Source organism: Thamnophis sirtalis, unplaced genomic scaffold, assembly GCF_051295495.1.
Source record: "Thamnophis sirtalis isolate CommonGarterSnake01/CBP01778 unplaced genomic scaffold, rThaSir2_p1.2 scaffold_15, whole genome shotgun sequence".
Taxonomy (NCBI): domain Eukaryota; kingdom Metazoa; phylum Chordata; class Lepidosauria; order Squamata; family Natricidae; genus Thamnophis; species Thamnophis sirtalis.
The window spans coordinates 21,439,270-21,464,169 of NW_028261395.1; the positions used below are offsets into that span (position 1 = coordinate 21,439,270).

The 24,900-nt window shown below is 43.1% G+C and overlaps 1 protein-coding gene across 7 annotated transcripts in view; it reads right to left on the bottom strand.

Moving 5' to 3' along the window:
- Positions 1 to 24,900, bottom strand: part of GRID1 (glutamate ionotropic receptor delta type subunit 1) — a 763,397-nt gene that overhangs the window by 116,216 nt on the left and 622,281 nt on the right. For all 7 annotated transcript variants that reach the window (XM_087702059.1, XM_087702060.1, XM_087702058.1 and 4 more), the window contains exon 6: positions 8,425 to 8,598. In XM_087702059.1, the coding sequence (XP_087558185.1) occupies positions 8,425 to 8,598 (174 nt within the window). The remainder of the gene's footprint in view (positions 1 to 8,424; positions 8,599 to 24,900) is intronic.

Here is a 24,900-nt window from a genome sequence, read left to right on the forward strand (position 1 = left end):
ACTGTAAAAGAAAGGGAGGGAGGAACAGACCCAATTGCACAATTTTTAAAACAGAAATACAAAATGAAATTCAAATAAATTTTGTCCGTGTCATATCTGAGTAATTTGATGGTATGGACATGTCCAGAGAGCAGCGTCTTCCACCATGGCAAAAAATGCCTACCAGCTAGAAGTCAATGGCCGGAGATCTCGCGGGTGTCCAAAACAGAGATGGCAAGACACTGTCAACAAAGAGATGCAAATGGTGGGCCTACTCCCTGGAGACACAGCTGACAGTGCAAAGTGGTGCTCAATGATACGAAAAGCAGACCTTGCAACTGCGGGAATACGCTAGGAAGAAGAAGATATCTGAGTAATTTGACAGATACAATTTTTACAGGTCTAGTTTCTGCTTCACTGTCCACTCTCATTTTTAAGTCTGGAGTGATAAGACCTCTATTGCTTCTTTCAGAAGCTCTTCCATAGTTTAATAGATTACCCTGTCAAGAATTTTCCTTGATACTCAGTTTTTATTGCCTTTTCTCCTTTACACACAGTTATATCCCCTTAAATAATATCACTGTCTCTGTTCTTCGTATCCTTCAAGTAAAGAACAACTTTTCAGTAAGTCATGGTTGTAGATCTAAACTCACAGAGAAAAAATCAACATCCTTCTAATATTAGCAAAGATTTCTAGAGATCCCAGGTACAGATTCAGTCCAGTGGTGGGATTTTACATTTTTTACTACTAGTTTTGTGGATGTGGCTTGGTGGGCATGGGGTGGCTTGGTGGGCGTGGCAGGGGAAGGTTACTGCAAAATTCCCATTTCCTCCTGATCAGCTGGGACCCGGGAAGCAGAGAATAGATGGGGGCAGGGGCAGTCAGGTATTTACCGGCTCTCCGAACTACTCAAAATTTCTGCTACCTTCACCAGAACTGGTCAGAACTTGCTCAATACCACCTCTGATTCAGTCATAGCCAAATGTGTGTGTTTATGTGTTAATATGTATATAGACATACATAGTAAATTGATAAAAACACTCTGGTTTTAATTTTTAATCTCAGACTTTGTCACTTTTTTTTCTCACATGTTTCTTCCTTTGAAAAAGAGGGAGAAGTAAAAGAGTTGAGACACCAGAATGACCTAATTTGGGAGAAGCCAAACTTCAGGACCAGAGATATATCAGAACTGAGTTTCACAGCTCTTGATTGTACCAAGGTGCTTCTTGTATTTGACCTTTGCTTAAGACCAGTGACGTGCGGTGTGGTTTATGGTTGGTGAGGCAAGAGCACGGTTGCAGCGAGAAGCAGAGTCCGCGCCGCTGACCCTGACAGAGGCGTCTCGCATTTATGTCCGCCATAGACACGAGATGCCTCTGTCAGACACAGCGGTGGGGACAGAGGAGGTGGGGTGCGAGGTGGCAGAGCGTGGCGGCAGCAAGAAGCAGAGTCCCCGCCGCTGTCCCTGACAGAGGCAACTCACGTTTATGTCCACCATAGACACGAGACGCCTCTGTCGGACACAGCAGCGGGGACGGAGGAGGTGGGGGGCGGGGTGACAGCCGGCAATGAAAGGGGAGAGGAGGAGGAGGAAAGGGAGAGGGGATCAGGACGGGGCTCCCGGTGGGAGGGAGAGGAGAAAGGGAAGGGGAGCACAGCAGGCAAAAGAAAGAAAGCGCCAGCCCGCCAGCAGAGGTGGGTAAAAGACCCGCTTCTGCTAGCTGGCTGCCCCTCTCTTCTCAAACAAGGCTGCCCTCCCTGCCTCTCCCCCTTCTCTCTCTTCTCAAACAAACTCTCAAATTGAGAGTTTGTTTGAGTGAAGTGAAGAAACAAACACACGCACACACACGCACACACACACAAATTACTCACAATAAAAAATTATTTACAAATTACAATAATTTTGAATTCCTCCCCCATTCCTCCGACCCAGGACGCACATACCTTTTCCAGCTGTGTCACAGAGGATTTCAACTCTCCTCTTGTCTGCCATGATGAAAATGTAAAAAATGTAAAAAGAAAAAGGCAAAAGCTGCTGCTGCCAGAGCAGGAGGACGCGAGAGAACCACATGCCCCCTTTGCATGAGGAATTTTTCGCCTTTTAACCCTTGCTTAACTCTGCTCAAGTGATCATAAAGATAGTCTAAAGGAGGCACGCGGTTCTCTCGCCTCCTCCTGCAGTTAAGCACTAAGCAGAGTCATCCACTGTGACTCTGGCAGCAACTACCTCTGCCTTTTTCCTGTTACATTTGTTTTTCTTTTTCATGATGACAGTGGTGAGGCCCTGCCTCCCCTGACTGCACATCAATGCTTAAGACAATGTCTGTGACAACCTCTCTCTAGGTTACCGTCAAATAGCAATAGCAGTTAGACTTATATACCACTTCATAGGGCTTTCAGCCCTCTCTAAGCGGTTTACAGAGTCAGCATATCGCCCCCACAGTCTGGGTCCTCATTTTACCCACCTCGGAAGGATGGAAGACTGAGTCAACCTTGAGCCGGTGAGATTAGAACCGCTGAATTGCAGATAACAGTCAGCTGAAGTGGCCTGCAGTACTGCACCCTAACCACTGCGCCACCTCGGCTCTTGTAAATGTTGCCTGACTATCTCAAAATCCTGCCTTCTGTTTGGACCAAAAAATCTGATCACTCTTGTCTTCTTCCCTTAACCACTGTTATAAAAGGTGTGCCTTCTCAACCCTGCAGTGAACTTATCGTGTTTTTACCTAATTATTCTTCTAAGACTGATTATTATTTCAATACTTGGAGAACTTCACTATTTTGCAATCCTTTTCTGGAAACCTCTGCAAGATTTGAGACTTGTTGCTTTTCTTGCCTCACTAGCAATCAGCTCATGACATCTTTCTTTGGAGAATTGGGAACTTGTAAAGGATTTGTGTCATCTAACAAAAGAAGAATTCCTTTTCAAGAGAAAGTGGCTATAGAAAAGACCGTGCAGAAGTAAAAATTTAACTGCTAAGATGTATGCACACAGAGAGATATTACATCACTGAGATGGGCCATCACAGTACTTCCAAAACAAAAAGCTGTGTTGCAAAAGTAAAATTGGCCATGATTTTATATACTGTTACTGTCCTGAAAGAACAAAAATTCAATAGCAATAGCAATAGCAGTTAGACTTATATACCGCTTCATAGGGCTTTCAGCCCTCTCTAAGTGGTTTACAGAGTCAGCATATTGCCCCCACAGTCTGGGTCCTCATTTCACCCACCTCGGAAGGATGGAAGGCTGAGTCAACCTTGAGCCGGTGAGATTCAAGTATTACTGTTGACCAATAATGTAGGCACGAAGATGAAGATGGATAAGAATCACTTTCTAAGCTCAACACTTTCCCAGTATATTAACCATGGAAGTGGCTTACTCTGTTATGGGCCACCGGTATTGTTCTTCCAGCAACTCTTTCAAATCTCAGCCTAAGGGGCTTTTACGATGAAAAGTTGAGAAAGACAACTTGCCTCAGCAATTAGCTATGCTACCACCATTGTACTAACAGAAGTCACTCTTAATTGTTTTGCTAGTGAAATTATAATCAAGGCCAAGGTTGATGGCCCTGGCCTATTTGGGATGCTTTAGCTGCAGTAAAAGGACCTCTAGTTGTGCCACAGCAGCAAGACTGTACTGGTCATTAATTGTTACAGATCAGAGCAAAGAATTGTCTTGATCTATGCAATCTGTTTGCAAGGTAGAGGCTGGATGTGGTAGAGACCCTAGGGCAGCTCAAAAAAAGAAATAATGTTTGGATGGAACAAGAAATAAATCATGGGGATGATTAAGTGGCATGTTGAAATATCATCTTTGGGCAAGCTTTTAAAGCAGTAGTCCCAGTGCGATACTTTACCCAGAAAAAGACAGATAGTTTTTGTCTGAATAGGACTGCCAAGTTGTAGCCTTCAGTTTGATGTTATGTCCGAACAGTGACAGGTAAGATCTATCTCTGTCCCTCCTGGGCTGGTTATTATGCTAGATTGGATCTCAGGGAGACCCAGTTTCAGATCTATCCATGGAATCTCCACAGGTGTCATTGGCCAATCACCCTCTGCCTGCCCAACAGGGTTATTTGGAGACTTAAAGTTGGGGCTGGAGAATGCCTTCCCCCACCCCCGGATCTCCTAAAGGAAAATCTGAGATAAAAATCTATCGTCCAAGCAAGTAAATAAATGATACGGACCAAAAGATTGGTGGTAAGTGCCACATAGCTTAGTCTATTGACAATGGTAAAACAGGAGCCTTTTCATATTTAATGGGGAACAACTTCTGATAGCCTCTAGAGGCTGCTTGGGATTGGAGCCTCAGGCTGTACAACTCTTTCCTAGAAGTTAGTGAGATGAAATTTGTAATTGTAACATGTTCTTGTAGCAGTCCAAGAATGCCGGAGCTTCCTAAATTCAAATACACTGCTAGATGGAAATAACTGAACAGAATTATGGCTTGATACGTGTGTTGTTTGCTAGGGGGAAGCCAACGGTGATCACTGCCTCAGCAAGCAATGAATGTTAGTAAAGAAGAGAAGAAACAAAACCATGATAGGAGCTTCACTTATTCCCATGAACTCAGATCTCCAAATCAATCCCAGTTTCTGGACTAAGAGACTGAACATTTTCTCAAAGACAAAGAAATCTTAGTAGTTCCTTGAACTATGCCGTCTACATTCCAACCTGAGCTTAGTGCACCAGATAATCTGCCATAACGTCCTACCTGTTAATGACTACTTTACTTCAACTGCAATAACACAAGAGCTATACAAACTAAATGTAATCTGCTCTAATCTTGATTGCAGGAAAAATGATTTCAGCAATAGAGTAGTAAATGTGCAGAACACCCTACCTGATCCTGTTGTTAGTTCCTCTAACCCTCATACCTTTGACCTTAAGCTGTCTACAGTGGACTTTACGTGTTTCTTAAGAGGTCCCTAAGGGGGCGTGCATAAGCGCATCAGCATGCCTACCGTTCCTGTCCTACTATCCCCATTTATATGTACTCTTTTTATGTTTTTATGGCTATGTTTTGCTTATTTATATCCATTTACTTGTGCCATTTTTCATGTGTTTTCATACTTGTTTCCTTGTACTTGTTGACAAATAAAATAAAATAAGTAGGTAAGTAGATAAATCATTCTCTGGGTGCTATATTGTATTTTGTAGAAGGGCTTGCGCCATCAAATACAACATTCCTTTTTTAATGAGGTTTGTCAGGATAGTTCACTTTTCTATAGTTTTAAAAATATGGCATGTTGACATGGAAGTACATTTCCAAAAATCAAATGCCTCCTTGGTTTACCGAGGAACTCCGGGAGAAGAAGCGCCGGAGGAGACGCCTAGAGCACCTGTGGAGGTCCGATAAGTCCGAGGCGAACCGAGCACTTCTGACCACCTGCACCAAAGACTACACCCGGGCATTAAGAGATGCCAAAAGAACGCATATCTCTGCCTTGGTTGCGTCCGCCGAGTCACGCCCAGCCGCCCTGTTTAGGATCACCCGTTCCCTCCTTAATAGGAGGGATCTGGGAGATCCCTTGCAGGGTAGAGCTGAGGACTATGCCCAGTTCTTGGCAGACAAAGTTGCTCGGTTTCGGTCGGACTTGGACTCCACCACAGTAGATCCAGCCAAGACACAGGGGGATTACTTGGCAAGCCATCTCTGGGTTGAGTTCCAGGATGTTGCCTCTGGGGATGTGGACAAGGCCATTCGAGCTGTAAGTGCCTCCACCTGTATTCTGGACCCGTGTCCCTCCTGGCTGGTTGCCAACAGCAGGGAGGTGACACATGGCTGGATCCAGGCGGTTATGACCGCCTCCCTTCGGGAGGGGCACTTCCCCGCCGTACTTAAAATGGCGGTGGTGAGACCCCTCCTGAAGAAACCATCTTTGGATCCAGCCATTTTAAACAACTATCGTCCTGTCTCCAACCTCCCCTTTATTGGGAAGGTTGTTGAGAAGGTGGTGGCCTTTCAGCTTCAACGGGCCTTGGAGGAAGCTAGTTATCTTGACCCCTTCCAGTCCGGCTTCAGACCTGGTTACAGCACAGAAACCGCTTTGGTCGCATTGACCGATGATCTCTGGAGGGCCAGAGATGGAGGCCATGCGTCCATCCTGGTTCTCCTTGACCTCTCAGCGGCTTTCGATACCATCGACCATGGTATCCTTCTGCGACGACTGCGGGAGGTGGGGGTGGGAGGCACTGTTTTGCAGTGGTTCTCCTCTTACCTCTCGGACAGGTCGCAGTCGGTGTTGGTCGGGGGGCAGAGATCGTCCCTGAGGCCCCTAACATGTGGGGTGCCGCAGGTTCGGTCTTATCCCCCCTACTTTTTAACATATACATGAAACCGCTGGGCGAGATCATTCGGAGGCACGGGATAAAATACCACCAATATGCGGACGATACACAATTGTATCTGTCCGCCCCGTGCCAACTCAATGAAGCGGTGGACGTGATGAGCCAGGGACTTGAAGCTGTTAGGGACTGGATGAGCGCTAACAAACTGGTACTCAACCCGGACAAGACCGAGTGGCTGTTGTGCTTCCCTCCCAATAATTTGGCTGACATTCCAACACTCAGGCTGGGGGGTCAAATTTTATACCCCTCAGATAGGGTCCGTAACTTAGGAGTCCTCCTGGATTCACAGCTGACTTTCGACCATCAGCTGTCGGCTGTGACCAGGGGGGCATTTGCCCAGGTTCGCCTGGTCCGCCAGTTACGGCCCTACCTGAACCGGGAGGCTCTCGCAACAGTCACTCGAGCCCTTGTGATCTCTTGGCTGGAATACTGCAATGGGCTCTACATGGGGTTGCCCTTGAAGAGCATCCGGCGACTGCAGTTAGTCCAGAATGCAGCCGCGCGAGTGATAGTGGGCGCACCGCGGTTCGCCCACATTACACCTATCCTCCGCGAGCTGCACTGGCTACCTGTAGGTCTCCGGGTGCGCTTCAGGGTATTGATGACCACCTTTAAAGCACTCCATGGTAGTGGATCTGGATATTTGAGAGACCGCCTTCTGCCGATCACCTCCCTCCGACCGATTAGATCGCACAGGCTGGGCCTCCTCCGAATTCCATCCGCCAGTCAATGTCGACTGGCGACTACACGGAGGAGAGCCTTTTCTGTTGCAGCTCCGACCCTGTGGAACGAGCTCCCCGTTGAGATTCGTACCCTCACCACCATCCAGACCTTCCACACAGCCCTCAAGACCTGGCTCTCCCAGCAGGCCTGGGGATAGGTTTCCAATTTACCCGCCCGAGTGCTGACTGTTGAATGCATGTTGTGTTTATCATTTTATTTTGTTCACTATTGTTTGTCTTTGGTACTGCACCCCCTCCCTTTGTGATTGTAAGCCGCCCTGAGTCCCCTCAGGGAGAAGGGCGGCCTATAAATCTCAATAAAATGTGAAAAAAATGTGAAATGCTTTAGAAGTTCCCAATTTTCTTTAGAATCACATCTGCTATCCAAGAATTCCAGATTATGTGAATTCATTTTCCTATGTCCAAATGTACCAAACACAGAACTGTTTTCACTGTTTCCAATGAAATTCAGTAAGAGCTAAGTTTCAATGTAACCCCTGAAGAAGAAGAAAACTTGTATTCCTTTCCCACCACTCATACATTTAAACATATGACATGATTGGATACCACTGGAAAAAGAAGCACAATTTGTTTTACACAAAAGATCATCCCATGGAGATTTAAGAGGTGCAGATACAATTGGTTGATGATACATGCCCCAATTATTGGTAACTAGAGTACCCTTCTTTCCTCTATGTTGTGGCCCACCAATGGCCAGTAGAGCTGGCAGCAGATTCGGACAGTGAGGAGGTTGGGGAGAAACATGGGCCACTCTTGGAGTCTGGATAAGGCTCTGATGAGGGCTCTATGTCAGAGGAAGAGAGGGGGGGGCAGGGCCATCTGACAGTTATCAGCTGCCTTCAGAGTCAGACATCAGTGAGGCAGACGAACAGCTGGAGCCTGTTCCCAGTGTGCGCATGCGCAGAGTTTCCAGATGAAGGGAACAACTAAAGAACTGGGGTCAACTTGGGAGTAAGGCCACAGGTGGACGATAAATGCCCCCTCCCAGAGGAAATAAAAGAGGAGCGAAAGGGGAGTGGAGTTTGCAGGAGACAATTAGTTCATTCCTGCATTCTTGCCAATATTACGGTGCCTGAAAGATATCGGCCTGGCCACTCTCAAAGCCTGATAAAGATCAGTAATCTTGAAAGGCTGTGAGAGAGGAAAGACTTTGCTGGAGAGGAATTCACTGTAAATTAAATAAAAAGGATTTATCAGAACGAGGGCTCAGCTTCGTGCTGCTGCGGAAGCCTAGGTCAGAACACTCTACAACATTGCAGTGTCTAGAAGGATCACACATCATGACACCTTCCTAAGGGGGGAAAAAATGAAGGGATGGGTCATCTTGGTCCTGAGATCTACTACTAACCTGAAGCATTTGAAGGTAACCTTCCTGTGGGTCACAGAGCAGGGATGATATCCTGTGGTTGTTTCTCATGCACCGCTGATTGTTCTCACGTGTTGCGGGAAAGATCTGGCGTATGACAGTCATCCGTCCCAGAGCGCTGTGTACCAGTTCTAAGATTTCATTGTCACTGATTTCCTAATGGGAAAAAAGGTTCATTAGAAATGTCCACCTCTCAGGAATAGGTCCCTGTCCACACATTGTTTACGTTTTGAAGGAAGATTACCTCTGCCCTTTATAAGCAATCATTATCTGGATGGAATGTTAAGGGATGCCTCAATGTTATTTCCATGATAACAAAATAAGACACTTGTGTTCACCATGATAACTTTCTTTATTGGTTTTGGGCATTTGTCTGGGAGTTCATACATTGTACCAATAGATAAATGATGGCTGTTTTGTAAAGATACACAAAAACGTTTAATATTAAAGGTCTTATTTACTCACAACATGGAGAACTAATTAGCAGAAGACTGGAGGGAGGAAAGGAAAGGAAGAGAAGGGAAGGAGAGGGAGGGAGAGGGAGGGAGGAATGCATCTGAAACTTTTCACAAAGTAAAATACCCGCAGATACATAGCTTATACCAAATCCTACTCAATTCAATGCAACACTATTACTAAGGGTCTACAGTTGTTCCTTTGTCAACAAGATTAAAACAGCTTTTTAAAGAATAAAATAATGAACAAATAATTGTTTGAGGAAGGGAGAAAAAAGTCTGAAAGGATAGATTGGGTTGTGCATGATAATCCATGGTACCAATTTAAACGTAAATCCATTCCATGGATTTAAATGAAAATCCATGCTATTGATTTAAATACAAATATGCCATCCTTGGAAAACAGCTGAAGCAACTCCATGCAAACTTCAGACAACCTCAACCGGTCAAATGGTATCTAAGATTTTATTTGGAGAAATTCAACTCATGTGCTTTACCCATAATTACCCTTCCCATATGTACTTGGGCAACTTGTCCTTCTTGTCCCAAGAGATCATTTTGAATTGCTCCACCATGAACTCTATTCATGGCCTCGATTGTGACATGTCAAAAGGAGCAGTGAACCCATAGAGAAGCAACAGTCCAATTGACTGATTAGTTCCTTCACCCGCACAGCTCATTCCCCTAAGCAGGGCAAAAGGGAAAAGGGTCCCTCCACCTTTTCAAAACTACCAAGCCCACTGGCTTCAACTACCATGGCCAACAGGAAGGAATATTGAACTTGTACACATCTGCAAGTCCAGAGCCTATTTGGGTTTCCTTGGTATAGGTTGGACACAGTGGTGGGTTCCAGATCCGGCGCCCAGTGTCCACCACATGAATGTGTGCAACGCATGCACACAGTACGCGCATGCATCCTTACCTCTTGTGATGCCTCCACTACGCTCCAGCTAGCTGCTTGGCGGAGCGTTGCGCAGGTGTCATGTGCTCCGCACGTGGAAGCGCCAAAGAGCTCAAATACAGGTAAGGAGCTCGGGCGGGTGGGCTCTCTGGAGCACCATACCAAAATGGTACCCAGTGCTCCGGGCAGGCACCAGTACGCCCATATCAGGGTGTACTGCCTGCAATCCACCACTGGTTGGCCACCAGAAGACCAACTGGGTCCCTTTTAACTCTGTTATTCTGTAACCTGCATTCTGCATTCTATATTCTACTCTGTTTGGCTTGCTCCTAAGGTTAACCACTCTGAACACATAGACATACGCATACATACACACTCACACACGCGCGCGGACACACACACATTTTTGTGCACACATGAATCCATTCAGTGGTGGGCTTCAAAAATTTCAGCAATGGGTTCTCTGCCTGGTTGCTGGGTTGGGCATGGCCATGGTGGGTGTGGCCTAGTCTGCCTCCTGCATCATGTCATGGGGGGGGGGGCTTTTCGCCTTCCCCAGGCTCCAGAGGAACTTCCAGGAGGTCCATTTTCCCTCCTCCCCAAGCCTCCGCACGGGCCCTGCATTTACCTCGCATCCAAAACAGGCTGCGTGGAGACTCCTGGGAGGGGAAGGGTAGGGTGGGGCAGGCAAGGTGAGCCAGGGGTGGGATTTGGAGGTTATCCGAACCGGCCATAACATCAGCTAACCCAGCCGAACCCGTAGCAGCCCACTCCTGAATCCATTTCTTCCAAAACATCAGGCGAAGGCTATCTCTACTGATCTCGCATGAACTAAATATTGACATTTGATATTGGAGGATGCAATATCCCCAAGAGTTTTGACTCTTCCACCAAGAGAATAGTTCCTATCCCTTCAGAAATGACCTCCTGAACAAAATAACAATGTACACCACTACTCTATTCAATTTTACCACATGTGTGCATGCAAATGCTCTATGCCAATTGGATTTTTTGTGGGGGAGGATTTCTAAATCCAAACTGTTCCCATGTCCCTGTCACTCCAACTTACTACTAATTCTGTTGCTCAGAATCATGCAGAATGAAATCCCATGGCGAACAACTTTCATTTGTTTGCCAAGTATATCGATAAAGAAAAAAAATAGTTATAGGAGACATAAAAAGAGAGACATAAAAAAAATATACAGTAGATGGACAGCTTGGCAATCAACCTCCCAGGGGGATATGAAGAGTTGAGGAGTTTCAAGGGATCCCGTTGCTGCTTCCATGCCCTGACCTATCAAGGCGTTTTAACCCCAGCTCTTTGTATGTCTGATTACGGGCAAAATAATAAGCAGTTATGGAAAATAGTTTCTCAGTAGGCTTGCAAAGACATTTGTTTTCTGACAACCTCCACTATGTAATCAGACAGGCAGAAAGGCAGGAGGCTTCCCCCAAATGGAAGTGCAGAAGTCCTTGGCGCAGAGATGAGATTAATTGCTGGGCCATAATCAGCGGCTCACTGATCTTAGAAATCACGGCTTTGATGACTTTTAATGTAATTTATGCTTCGGAGTAATTTTTTTTTGGGGGGGGGAAGTGTGTTTTGGTTTCTGCGTTCTATTTGTTTTCATCAGAATTCTAGCACAAAAATTCAGTTGTAGCCCCAGAAATCTAGCAGTATTGCATCATTTGATGGAATGAAGTGAACTCTGCTCATGTCTTGGTCTCCTCCTGAATAGACTACTGAAATGCACTCTACATGGGGCCACCTGTTAGGCACAAACAACCAAATCCACACATGAAGTGTTCAATGAGTACTTTATTGCTCTATGCCTATTATGCATCTATATGTTTATGTATCTATGCATCTATATATGTCCATATGCCTATGTGTCTATGTATCTATATTTCTGCATCTCTTTATCTATAAATTTATGTGACTGTATACCTATGTATCTTTGTGTCTATGCACATACATGTCTATGTGTCTGTGTCTGTATGTCTGTCTATACCTCTATTTTATGCATCTATATGTCTGTATCTAAAAGTGCCCATATCTCTATGTGTATGTGTCTATGCATGTATATGTTTATGTATCTATGCATCTATATGTCTCTATGTCTATGAATCTGTATGCATATGCATCTATGTGTCTATATTTCTGAATTTCTGTGTCTATATGTCTATATATCTATGTGACTGTATCGTGGCACGACAAAACCGCGCTCGTCAAAATAGCGGTGATAAAACCACGTCGCTAAAGCCGCGACGTCATCACTGCGATGTCATCACCGCCGCGACAACAGCGCGGCGACAGATGGGCGCTTTAAAACAGCACGGCGGCAGAAAGCCGATTTAAATTAAGGTAAGGGTTAGGATTAGGTTTAGGGGTTTGCTTTAGGGTTAGGTTTAGGTTTAGGTTTAGGGTTAGGGTTAGGGTTAGGGTTAGGTTTAAGGTTAGGGTTAGGGTTAGGGTTAGGGTTAGGTTTAGGGTTGGGTTTAGGGTTAGGTTTAGGGTTAGGTTTAGGGTTAGGTTTAGGGTTAGGTTTAGGGTTAGGTTTAGGGTGCTGAGTGTATATGTTTATGCATCTATATGTCTGTATGTAAAAGTGCCTATATCTCTATGTGTATGTGTCTATGCACCTATGTGTCTATGCACGTATATGTTTATGTATGTACTGTGTTTCCCCAAAAATAAGACAGGGTTTTATTTTCTTTTGACCCCCAAAATAAGCACTTGGCTTTATTTTCAGGGAGGTCTTATTATTTTTGAGGTGCAGGAAGGCCAAGCATGGTAACCTCATAGCTGCTGCTGCTGCTGCTGCTGTGTTGCAGTATTTTCAGGAGGGTTTATTTTGGGGGGAGGGCTTATTTTAGTGCATGTGCTCAAAAGCCCAATTGGGCTTATTATCTGTGATGTCTTATTTTTGGAGAAGCAGGGTATGCATCTATATGTTTATATGCCTATATGTATAGAAAGAAACATGCTATCTTAAGAGAAAGACCTGAACTAAAAATATGCACCAAAAACCAACTTTAGTTGTTTCAGCACCATAGAAGGCTAATCCCTTCTTGAAAAGTGGGTTGGGGAGGGGAGGGGAGAGACTTCCCAGGTTATGCCAAATTAGGATTTGGTTTGACTTGATGCCAGGTGATTTATAATTAATCCGCTGGGAGTGGTAGTGGTGGGAGAGCTCATGTCAGCACTGAAAAAAACATATTAAAAGTTCTACACACTTAGAATATTGAATAGAAGGATTAGTTTTAGAGGCTGGTATTCCAGGTTGTCCGCCGATTTGTATATTTATTTATTTGCACTGAAAGGAATGTAAATTATTGCACTAGTAATGGCTTGCTTGGGGGAAAAATATTTAAATCTACTTTAGCAGCAGTGAGTACCAAAACACAAACTGCAAAACGAGACAATTATGTTTCGCATTAAATCCCCCATCTTCCTTAGAGGTAATGACAGAAAAAATATATAAATTTTAATGACATTAATAATTTACTTGGCCACAAAGAGTTCCAGGAAAATCTGTTCCCGAAGAAAAAAAGGAAGAAGACGATGATTAAACTTTAATAGTCTTGGGGACAATGAGGTGGATGAAGGAAGCCTTGATTCATATGCTGGGTTAGAGGCTAAACCACTAGGGGTGAGTTCCCTGCACTTGCTTCTGTGGGTTTTTAAAAGAGCAACCTATTTCTTAAAGATGAGGAATAGTTAGCAGAGTTTGGTATACATAAAGATGATTTATGCTTACTCATCAAATAGTACCATAACAAAATACTAAAGAGAGAGGGAGAGGAAGAGGGAGAGAGAGAGGAGGGGAGGGGGAGACAGAGAGGGAGGAAGGGACACAGAGAGGGAGGGAGGGGGGAGAGAGAGAAAGGGAGAGATACATAGAAAGAGAGAACGAGAGGGAGAGAGAGGGAGAGGGGGAGAGGGGGGGGAGAAAGACAGAGAGAGAGGGAGAGAGAGAGGGAGGGAGGGACAGAGAGGGGGAGGAAGAGAAAAAGGAGACAGACAGGGAGAGAGAGAGGAAGGTAGAGGGAGAGAGTGAGAGAGAGTGAGAGAGGAGACAGAAACAGGGAGCTAGAGGGAGGCAGAGAGGGAAAGGGAGGGGGAGGGGGAGGGGGAAGGAGAGAGATGGGAAGAGGGAGAGGGAGAGGGAGGGAGGGAGGGAGGGAGAGAGAGATGATAGATGATAGATAGATAGATAGATAGATAGATAGATAGATAGATAGATAGATAGATAGATAGATAGATAGATAGATAGATAGATCTGGGAGTCTTAATGTACAATCACTTAAATATAAGTTAGCCGTGTGCTGCAATTGCCAAAAAAGCTAATGCAATCCTAAACTGCATAAACAGAGGGACAGAATCAAGATCACGTGAAGCATTACTACCGCTTTATAATGCCTTGGTAAGGCCACTCTTGGAATATTGCATCCAGCTCAGTTGCAGTTACATATAAAAATAAATGTTGAGACTCTAGAAAGAGTACAGAGAAGAGCAACAAAGATGATTGCTACTGGAGGCTAAAATATATGAACAAAAGTTGCAGGATTTGGGTATGTTTAGTCTAGTGAAAAGAAGGACTAGGGATAACATGATAGCAGTCTCCCAATATTTGAGGAGCTACCATAAAGAAGAGTGGGGCAACCTATTCTTCAAAGCACCCGAAGGCAGAACAAGAAGCAACAGATGGAAACTAAACAAGGAGAGGAGCAACCTGGAACTAAGGAGAAATTTCCTGGCAGTTAGAACAATTAAATCAGTGAAACAGCTTGCCTTGAGAAGTTGTGGGTAATCCAACACTGGAGGCTTTTAAGAAGAGTTTGGACCATCACTTGTCTGAAATGGTATAGGGTTTCCTGCTTGGGCAGGGGGTTGGATTAGAAGATCTCCAAGGTCCCTTTCAGCTGTGTTATCCTGCTAAAATGTTAGACTTTTTTTAGAGCACAAGAGTGTATAACTTGGAATACCTAGCATTAATTTCCATTCATCCCTCTCACAACAACTCAATCAAAGGAATACAAAAAATCAAACTATCAGAACATGCTATGGACTATTGGACTATCAAAAATAACTAAAAAACAACAACAAAGTAGCTGTTAAGAAGGAAGGGGAATAAATTTCTTAACCGAATATCAAGAGAAACATAGATAATTGAGTGAGACCAATTTGTATGCAAAAGACTCTGGCTTTGGCTGTGTCCTGGATCCAGAGGTGAAATTCAGCAGGTTCTGACAGGTTCTAGAAAACCGGTAGCAGAAATTTTGAGTAGTTCGGAGAACCGGTAAATGCCACCTTTGGCTGGCCCCAGAGTGGGGTGGGAATGGAGATTTTGCAGTATCCTTCCACTGCCGCACCCACCAAGGCACCCACTAAGCCACACCATGCCCATCAAACCATGTCCACATAACTGGTAGTAAAAAAAAAATTGAATTTCACCACTGCCTAGATCCCAGTTGATGATATTAAACCTGGCTAGGATGCAATGTCAGAAAGGAATGTTTTAACTCCTAAAGAAAAGCTGACCAGGACCATCCGTGAATAGAGAATATCTACAGACTGCCCCGCGAGGCAGCAACACCACAATTTTCTTCTGCAGACTAAACTGTAAAGCCACAAAATATGTCACGGGACATTTTCACGCTCTGCTTCCTTTCATCCATGTAGAAGAACAAGGAAATTCTATGGTGTCATGCAGTGCGTTTCACAGTGTTTAAATGCGAAGGAGCAGAGGAGGAAAAAGAAAAGGCTGATTTCCTTTCTTCGGATACGTGAAGAAATTAAAATGCACAGCTTTGTCGAAGAAAGCAGCGGAGGACGAGAAAGTAACATGTTAATTTAGAGGCTTCAGTTCGCTGTCAATTTCTGTAGTCTGTAACGCTGGTCCAGTGCGCTCTGATTAAGAGTCCCTTGAAAATAATTTGCAGAGCAGTTACTGAGGCTTACTTGGGTCTAAGTAGGAATTTAAAGTTTCATTAGACTATCCGCATAGCTGACTGTGACTAAAGTCCTATGTAGATCTTACTTGGGAATAAGCCTTACTAGGAGCAGACACGGACTGTACACCGCATTGTACACTTTCCCTGGTATTACAATCCACTGCTTTCGGTGGAGGAACATTACACCATGCCCCTTAAGAGCAAAAACATTTTGTATTCTGCTAGGATCATGCTGTTCAATGTTCAATCAAAAAAACAGTGTGCATAATTTTGGCTGTCTATGAAAAAAAAAGATATTTGTGTTGCTGGAAAAAAAGATGTAAGAGATAATATAAATCACCCTCAATTTACGACCTGTCACTTAGTGAACATTCAAAGTTCTGATGAACCTCCATTTGGGACACTTAGGACCTGGATTTTAAGTTCTGATATCTGCCATCCCACAGTTTGGCCACTCAGCATCTCGCCATATTTACATCCGTTTGCCAGTGATGGGTTCCAGCCAGTACGGCTGTACCAGTAGTAGTCAGGAGCAGCGGCCACCGTATCAGTACGGTGGTTTGTTTGCCCATCTGCCCATTCCTTACCTGTTTTTTAAGCAACCGGGCAAATTGCGCACACACAGCATGCGGCGTCTGCGTGACCTCCTACAAGCAGCTGGGTGTCACAGGGGCGGTGGAGTGCACATATGTGTACAGTGCATGTCTGGCGCGTGCACAGTACATGTCCGGCGCGTGCACCAAAAGACCACGAGCAGCGTACCGGTAGCGACGGTAGGAGCAACCGACCACTGTCGTTTGCCACAGTCATATGATTGTGTCTTATGATGTGTTTTATGATGTGTCTTGTGTTGTTTGCTGAAAACTGACATTTACTTTCAGTTTCTGTAAAACCACGCCCATAGCAGGGGTGAAATGCTACCGGTTCGCCTGAACTGGTAGTAAAAAAAATGCTACAAATTCGGGTGAACCGGTATTTCTGATGATCAGCTGTGACACGTGATTTATATTAGCTAGAATCATTGGATTTCTGCTTTCTATCTAATTTAAATTGCACGTGACAGCTGAATGGTTGGAAATCGAAGGTCCTGCGCGTGCACGGAGGTGGTGTGTGCGAGCAAAGTGAGCATGCGTGCAAGTGCACTCACATCACCCAAACCAGTAGCGAAGGTAAGTTGATTTCACCCCTGGCCCATAGTGAACCATTGGTTCACTTAACAAGCGCAGATTCACTTAGCAACCATGGTGATTCGCTTAATGAAGCACAAAAAAGGTTCTAAAATCCAATCGTCATTTAAGCACCCCTTTTACAATGGTCACAAATTATAGACAGGTTCAGTCACAACTCTAGGACTACCTGAAAAAGTATTAGCAGATTAGCACAAAGGAAGGCGGGGTGTGTAATTAAATTAGTTTAAATATAGGCATTTAGGAAAGATTTCCATCTCACAACCAGATTACCTTTAAAATTGGCTGTTATTTACTTGAATGCTTTCCTGGTTTTATTCCACAGGCAGCTGTGGGAAAGAGAAATATTTATCTCTCCAAAAGATATTTCAAATTATTTCAGGAATTGCATTTGGACAACAAGGCCAATGAAGGCTCATAGGCACCGTTTCCATCTGCATTAGCCATGCGGGAAGCAATGGGAGTTGAAGATATATACTATCTTCAGGGAGGCCTATCTCTCATGTGAAAACTTGAATTTTTAGCCGAAAATCACAGCCTCCTATGTATTTATTAGCAAGGAATGACATCAGATGAGGGAGAAATAAAGCTTCTGGCACAAAAACAACGGGTGGGGCTTTGCATGGGTAAAGGTAGAAAGTGACAATATCTAGTTGATAGCAGAAATAGCAAAATAAATAGTCATCCATCACATTTTGAATGGACAGCCAGGCCCCTGATGGTCAAAATTACAAAATCAGATGCTAAAAGTTGCACCGCAGTATTTGGAAGAGTTGAGAGAAGACATTAAATCAAGGATGCATTGGAAGCCAGAGAGAAAGAAGTATGGAAAAATGATCCCAACATAGTGCAATTATATTCCCATTTTCACATTTCTGCGGAGTTGGAGGCTTTCAGGAAAACTTTCACAAGATTGTTGATTTAACCAATCAATCAATTAACCAGGAGGAGACGAATTAGCATACAGATAAGAAGTTATCCTCATGGTGCTCAGAAAAAAAACGTGTATCTAAACATCAGCAAGGCAAAGGAATTGGTGTTGGACTTCCAGAAGCAGAGAGAGGAACCTGCCCCACTCCGCATCGAGGGGCAGTCTGGAGAGGGTCTCCTCTTTCAAATTTCTGGGAGTGCACCTTAGCCAAGATCTCACCTGGAAAAAATAACACGATCCAGGTTGACAGGAAGGCTCAACAGAGACTCCATTTCCTCAGGGTCTTGCAGAAAAATCAGATGGAACAACAATTGATGGCTTCCTTTTACTGGTCTACGATAGGAAGTGTCCTTACATATTACGTTACGGTATGGTATACTGGCTTGACAGCCGCAGATAGAAAGATATTACAGAGGGTGGTGAGCATAGCACAAAAAAATTATGGGCTGCCCCCCGACCCCACTGGACGAAATTGCCAGGACCCGCTGCTTCAACAGAGTGAGGAAAATCCTCAGGGATGATTCACACCCTGGTCGGCACTTCTTTACTCTCCTACCATCGGGCAGGAGATATAGAAGTAGAGATATAGAATCAGTCAAACAAATAGGCTGAAAAATAGCTTTTATACATGGGCTGTCAGACTTCTGAAGGCAACATAATGCCACAATCAGGTTTAATATGATAGATTTGCAGAGCCAGTGCAATGTGAAACATGTTTATATCGATGTAATATAATATAATGTTATTGCAGAGGACAAAGATGGAGCAAAGCTTAGATCAGGGTACTCAGACCTTGGCACTTTAAGAGTTGTGGACTTCAACTCCCAGAATTCCCCAGCCAGTATTCTGGGAATTGAAGTCCACAAATATCAAAGGTGCCAAAGTTGGATACCCCTGGCTTAAATAGTTTGGTCAGGAGAAAGAGAGTTAAGATGCTTCCCCCTATATCTAAAGGTAAAGGTAAAGGTTCCCCTCGCACATACAGTATGGGCTAGTTGTTCCCGACTCTAGGGAGCAGTGCTCATCTCTGTTTCGAAGAGCCAGTGCTGTCTGAAGACGTCTCTGTGGTCATGTGGCCAGCATGCCTAAATGCCAAAGGCACACGGAACGCTGTTACCTTCCCACCAAACGTGGTCCCTATTTTTCTACTTGCATTTTTACATGCTTTTGAACTGCTAGGTTGGCAGAAGCTGGGACAATTAACGGGAGCTCACTCTGTTATGTGGTGCTAGGGATTCGAACTTCTGAACTGCCAACCTTTCTGATTGACAAGCTCAGCATCTTAGCCACTGAGCCACCGCGTCCCTATAATATTATATACATATATGTATATGGGAATGTGTGCTAGTTATTACCGTACTTATTTGGGTTAGGGATTTTTTTTCTTTTATGTACTGAGTTATTGAGACATAGTCTGGTTTTTTTTTGGGGGGGGAGCTGCACCAAGGGAGGCTCATTCATTGTACACATGTTGTGAATTGACAATAAAGATTTGATTTGATGATATGCACCTATAATGGTATGTGGTAATATTTTTGACAATATTTCGTGCACTGGGAATGGGATAAGGATACGAGACATAATGGAAACATCTGAATTATTACTCTTTAATGCATTCCATTTTCCACTGATTGCCTCCCCAAGCAATAACATAATTTTCAAAACAAAAGTTTCTATGCATTTTATCGATGTGTTAATTCCCACATTCCTGGTCTTTGCATAGAAAATGCAACTTCTTGGCTATGCTCTCGTTTCTCTCATAAGCCTCTGTTCACCAGAGTCCACCCAGCATCGTAGCATATAAATTGTCCTCAAGGAATAAGGCAAGCAGATACTAAAAGCTGGTACACAGATGCATATTCATCACTTGAGTGATGACTTGATGTCTGAATGGACCATTAGAGATGGAAGACCCCAGAGGGATTTTTGCAAAACCAGCACAAAATGCTTTTAAATAAACAATTGCATTCTGCTTTCATTTGCCACGTGATAGACATGTCTATGAGAACTCATGTGAATTAAATGTTGTTCCAAAATATAGCAATAGCAGCAATAGCAGTAGACTTATATACCGCTTCATAGGGCTTTCAGCCCTCTCTAAGCGGTTTACAGAGAGTCAGCATATTGCCCCCAACAATCTGGGTCCTCATTTTACCCACCTCGGAAGGATGGAAGGCTGAGTCAACCCTGAGCCGGTGGGATTTGAACCGCTGAACTGCTGATCTAGCAGTAGCCTGCAGTGCTGCATTTAACCACTGCGCCACCTTGGCTCCTATGAAAGAAGAGCTAATTCATAGGACTGTGCCAAATGTTTTTTTTTAAACTCACTGAAAGAAAGTGTTCCAAGTTGGCTGAGTTTTATCAGAACAAACTCTACAATGGAACTAATTATTCAATATTTTTCATAGAACAAACTTCTCATAATATTTTGAATGGACCAGTAAGAATTCAAAACACTGTGCATGTTTATTTACTTCAAGCATCTATAAGGAGCTTGTCCAATATGGATGCACAGAAGAGAGATTTTGGATAAGGCTATTATGGCTTATTTGTCCTGAATTTTCAATTTGGCAATCAACCTATTCTAATGTAATGTATAAAATAATGCAACCAAAAAGAATGGATGACCTATTATGGAAACAGACAATAAAAGGCTGATAATCTGTGCATATCATATCCCACTATATATTAAATTTGATATCCTTGATATGTCAGCAATGACATGAAAGTCCCAAAGGTGCTTTTTCGAAAGGCAACTAGACTTTGCTTTTCCTTGAAGACATTTTGTTTCTCTTCTAAGAAGCTTCTTCAGTTCTGACTCCAAAAAGGCTTCAAAAAGCACCCTTGGGAGGACCGTGATCTGGATGACTGAGGATCTCCATAGACAATGACATGGAAGTGTTATTGAGTACCCTACCCAAAATCCAACATCATTTGCAAAGATCTGTAATGTTTATATTTCACTAGAACAACCACACAGCTTTGCAATAAACCAAACCCTTAAAAGCTGTAGTGTTGGCCAAGGGCATTGATCCAATTAAAAAAAGTTCCTAAGTAGCATTGTAAAAACTGATGCAAAACCATTATCTGCCCAACCAATTTGGGCTTGATGCAACTAAATGCAGATCTATGTCTTTTCATCTGCACAATCAAGATCATAAAAACAGAGAGTGTCCATATAACAGAGAGCTGAAGCTGTCCACCTGGGGAGGAGGGCAATTCTTTCACCAATGGGTACAATAAAACATAAATGGGAGTCTTCTCCATTTCAGCCTGACTTTGGACTGTAAGCTTTAATGTTAAAAAACAATTAGAAAGATTGAGAAATTATCCAGTGTTTCACTACCTAAAAGCCTGAAAGCTCCCTTTGACAAACTCCCATGCCAGTCAGTCAGTTTATTACAGTCTTAGGCCAGTACAAGGGCTAATTTGGGGTAGTCAGTGGTGAGATTCAAATAATTTAACAACCGGTTCTCTGCCCTAATGACCAGCTGGGTAGGCGTGGCTCGGTGGGCATGACCAACTCGGTGGCTCGGTGGGGGTGACCAACTCAATGTCACTCACGTTGATGGGCACTTCACCTTAGCTGTTACAATTTAATAAGGGTTAATCAGAGAGGCAGTTTCTGTAAGCAGGGCAGTAAAGATTAGGCTAGAAACAACACCAGAATGTTTCCTTCCTGCCTTCCTTACAGAATTAGCCCTGTAAAGGGGGGAAAAAACAAAAGGAGATTTCTTCAAACAACCGGTTCTCCAAACTGCCTAAAAAGCTAACAACCAGTTCTCTTGGATAGGTGGGAACTGGCTGAGTCCCACCACTGGGGGTAGTGGTTAAAGCTTCAGCAAGTCACAGGTTCTAGTCCCATGTTAGGCACAAAAGAAGCTTAGTGATATCGGACCGGTCTTTCAGCCCAAAAGGAAGTAAGCAACAGCAAACCACTTCTGTTGGACTTGTCCAGCCAATGGACAGAAGTCCACAGCAAGTTGAAACCAAACACAGACACAAACACAAAAATAATCCCAAGACTAATGAAGGGTGTCCATGAAACAGCTGTGAACAGTACAACGCTATCTTAAGAAATCAATCAATACAAACTGAGACAGAATTAAAACACATTTATAAAACTAGAAGAATCCATGAGTAAAATCCAAATAGAGCAATCTATGTCTAGGTTACAAGTGTATAATATCTAAAATTACAAAAAAAATATGTGATCACAATAACAGTTTGATAAAATGCATCTAGGAGCATGATCCAACTCAGTAATTTGTACACATTTTTATTCTTTTTTTAAAACCCGTAATAAACCCAGGATTATTAAGGGGTTGGATGGCCTCAACATTGGATAAATAAATATCTAATTTGTTCTTCCTTGGGGGGCAAAGAGTCAATGCATCTTGCAAGACCTTGCCAAGGCCAACTCACATGTACCTAAGTGCATCTGCAGAATTTTATCTCATCTTATATTTAAAGTTTATTAAATTCCCTCCCTCCCTCCTTTTCACTTATGTCTTGTTTTCAAGCATAGCAAACACCAATAATTACACTTTCTATAGATTAAGCCACTCACATATCCTGCCTCCCTTTGTCCTTTCAATTTGTTGTGTTTTTCACTGTACATAAATCCCAGCTGCTGCTCAGTTAATTATATCCCAAATCTTCCTTTTAAAATATAGAAATATCTATGCGGAAGAAATAAAAGCTGGCTTACTCCTTAGAGAGGTATATTTTAAAAGTAGATCTACTGTTAACACTAACATAGAAATGCTGCTCTCCAAAGTACAATTAGAGGTGTCCTCTTTAGATGAGCTCATGGGCAAAGTTTGACAGAAACTAGTTGTCAGCCTGTTTCGCTACTTGCTTTCATCTGCCATTGAAACGGGGAGGGGGAGGCATGGTATTTGGGAAGGGAAGTTTTAATTACAGGAGAGATTGTGCAAAGGGAGTTTTGTTCTCACCATCTACTGCACATGCTGGAGATAGTGATGGGAGCCGCCAAGGCCAACCGTCCTGCATACCAATGCTTTTTGAAGATGGAACTCACATGACAGATTGGACTAGGGATGGGGTTACCAGGGGGAGGCGGTTGGGTCACATATTGATATCTATGATTTTGCGTGCTTTTCCCTCAGATCTTGCTTTACTTAGCTGATATCTTTTCATAACCAGTAAAAGTACTCTTAATTCTGCGAAATGGAGTTAAGTGGTTTCTTTCTTGATTGCTGACGGAGGCTATCTTGACACTAGTGCTCAGCTACAATTTCCTAAACAGACAAATATTTATCATCTTTTAGTGGTAACAACAATTCGGACAGAAGTCACATCAACTGCATCTGTACATTCATGACTAAATTTTTACAATCATAGCAGAAAATACTATTGGCTCACACTGCCCTTCATATAGATATGGACTTTTCAATCTGCAGAAATTCACTCAATGGATCTCAAATCAAATTCAAATGGGATTTGCCTCTGACAGATATAAAGCAGACTTCCTCAGGATCCCAAGAAGATTCCAAAATAATAATCCATCACATTGTCATTATATATTTATAACATTTAGCTTATGATTTATTTAAAGTAAGATATCAATTTCCACTTTTGTCAATGGAGATTCTCAGTCATTCAGACGATGGTTGTTCCGAAGATGCTTTTTAAGAGGCATCTTTCTTAGACAAGGAAGTCCAGGATTTCCACTTTTGATTTCAAAATGAGGCATTCTGGACTTTATGAAATGATCTAATTGTTCTCTTGAAGTCATCTGCATTTGTTGTTGTTAGTTGTGAAGTCGTGTCCAACCCATCGCGACCCCAGGGACAACGTTCCTCCAGGCCTTCCTGTCCTCTAGAGTCCATTTAAACTCATGCCTACTGCTTCGGTGACTCCATCCAGCCACCTCATTCTCTGCCATCCCCTTCTTCTTTTGCCCTCAATCATTAGGTTCTTCTCCAGTGAGTCCTTCCTTCTCATTAGGTGGACAAAGTATTTGAGTTTCCTCTTCAGGATCTGGCCTTCTAAAGAGCAGTCAGGGTTGATCTCCTCTAGGACTGACCGGTTGGATCACCTTGCAGTCCAAGGGACTCGCAGGAGTCTTCTCCAGCACCAGAGTTCAAAGACCTCAATTCTTTAGCGCTCAGCCTTCCTTATGGTCCAACTTTCACAGCCATACATTTCAACTGGGAAAACCATAGCCTTGACTATACACACTTTTGTTGGCAGGGTGTTTTAGGTGCATTTAATAAATAATTGATTTTTCCTGGATGTTATGTGGCTATTTGCACTCAGTACTCACCCGTAACCCTGTCCTAAAACTTTACTATAGTATATGGATAGTTAATTTTATTCTTGCCTCATGACCTGCTGACTGGTAGCTTAGAGGTAAACTTTACAAATGTTTTCCCATCCACGATCATGAATCTTAATGAAGGATTGTGTATACATCCTCATGCAACACACATCTCTCCTACACTTGCATTTCATTTGATGAGAATAAATCTCCATAGCCCAACATCACACGTACACTAATCCTCTATAAATGTTGCAGGGACTATAGAGTACACTATATTTCTGCAAGTATAAATACCCAGTTCCTCTGTGCATGTTTTCATGATTTTTTTTAAACCAAGCTATTCCAGCAGAAAGAACCTGTTCCATAAACATCAGAGAGACAGGAGAAGATTCAAAATGACTTTTTGGAGAAAACAATTTTAGACCCACCACCGGCTTTTAATTTCTATACATTATCCTTAACCAGGCAAAAACAATTTAGAGTTTTTGGTGTATGACTACCTTCTTCCCCAATGATTGCTAAAAAAAATGAAGGAGGGCGAAACAGTGAACAAAGACCTCTGGAATGAAGCTTCTCTATATGATGCATTAGAATGATGTAATAAAATAAAAATAAACATATTTTTCTTACAAAAACACAATACAACCACCATGTTCATAACTTAAGACAAATGAGATTTCTTCTAAATAATCAGAACAACCTCCTGGAAAGATCAGAGCTACTATTCATTCTTTATC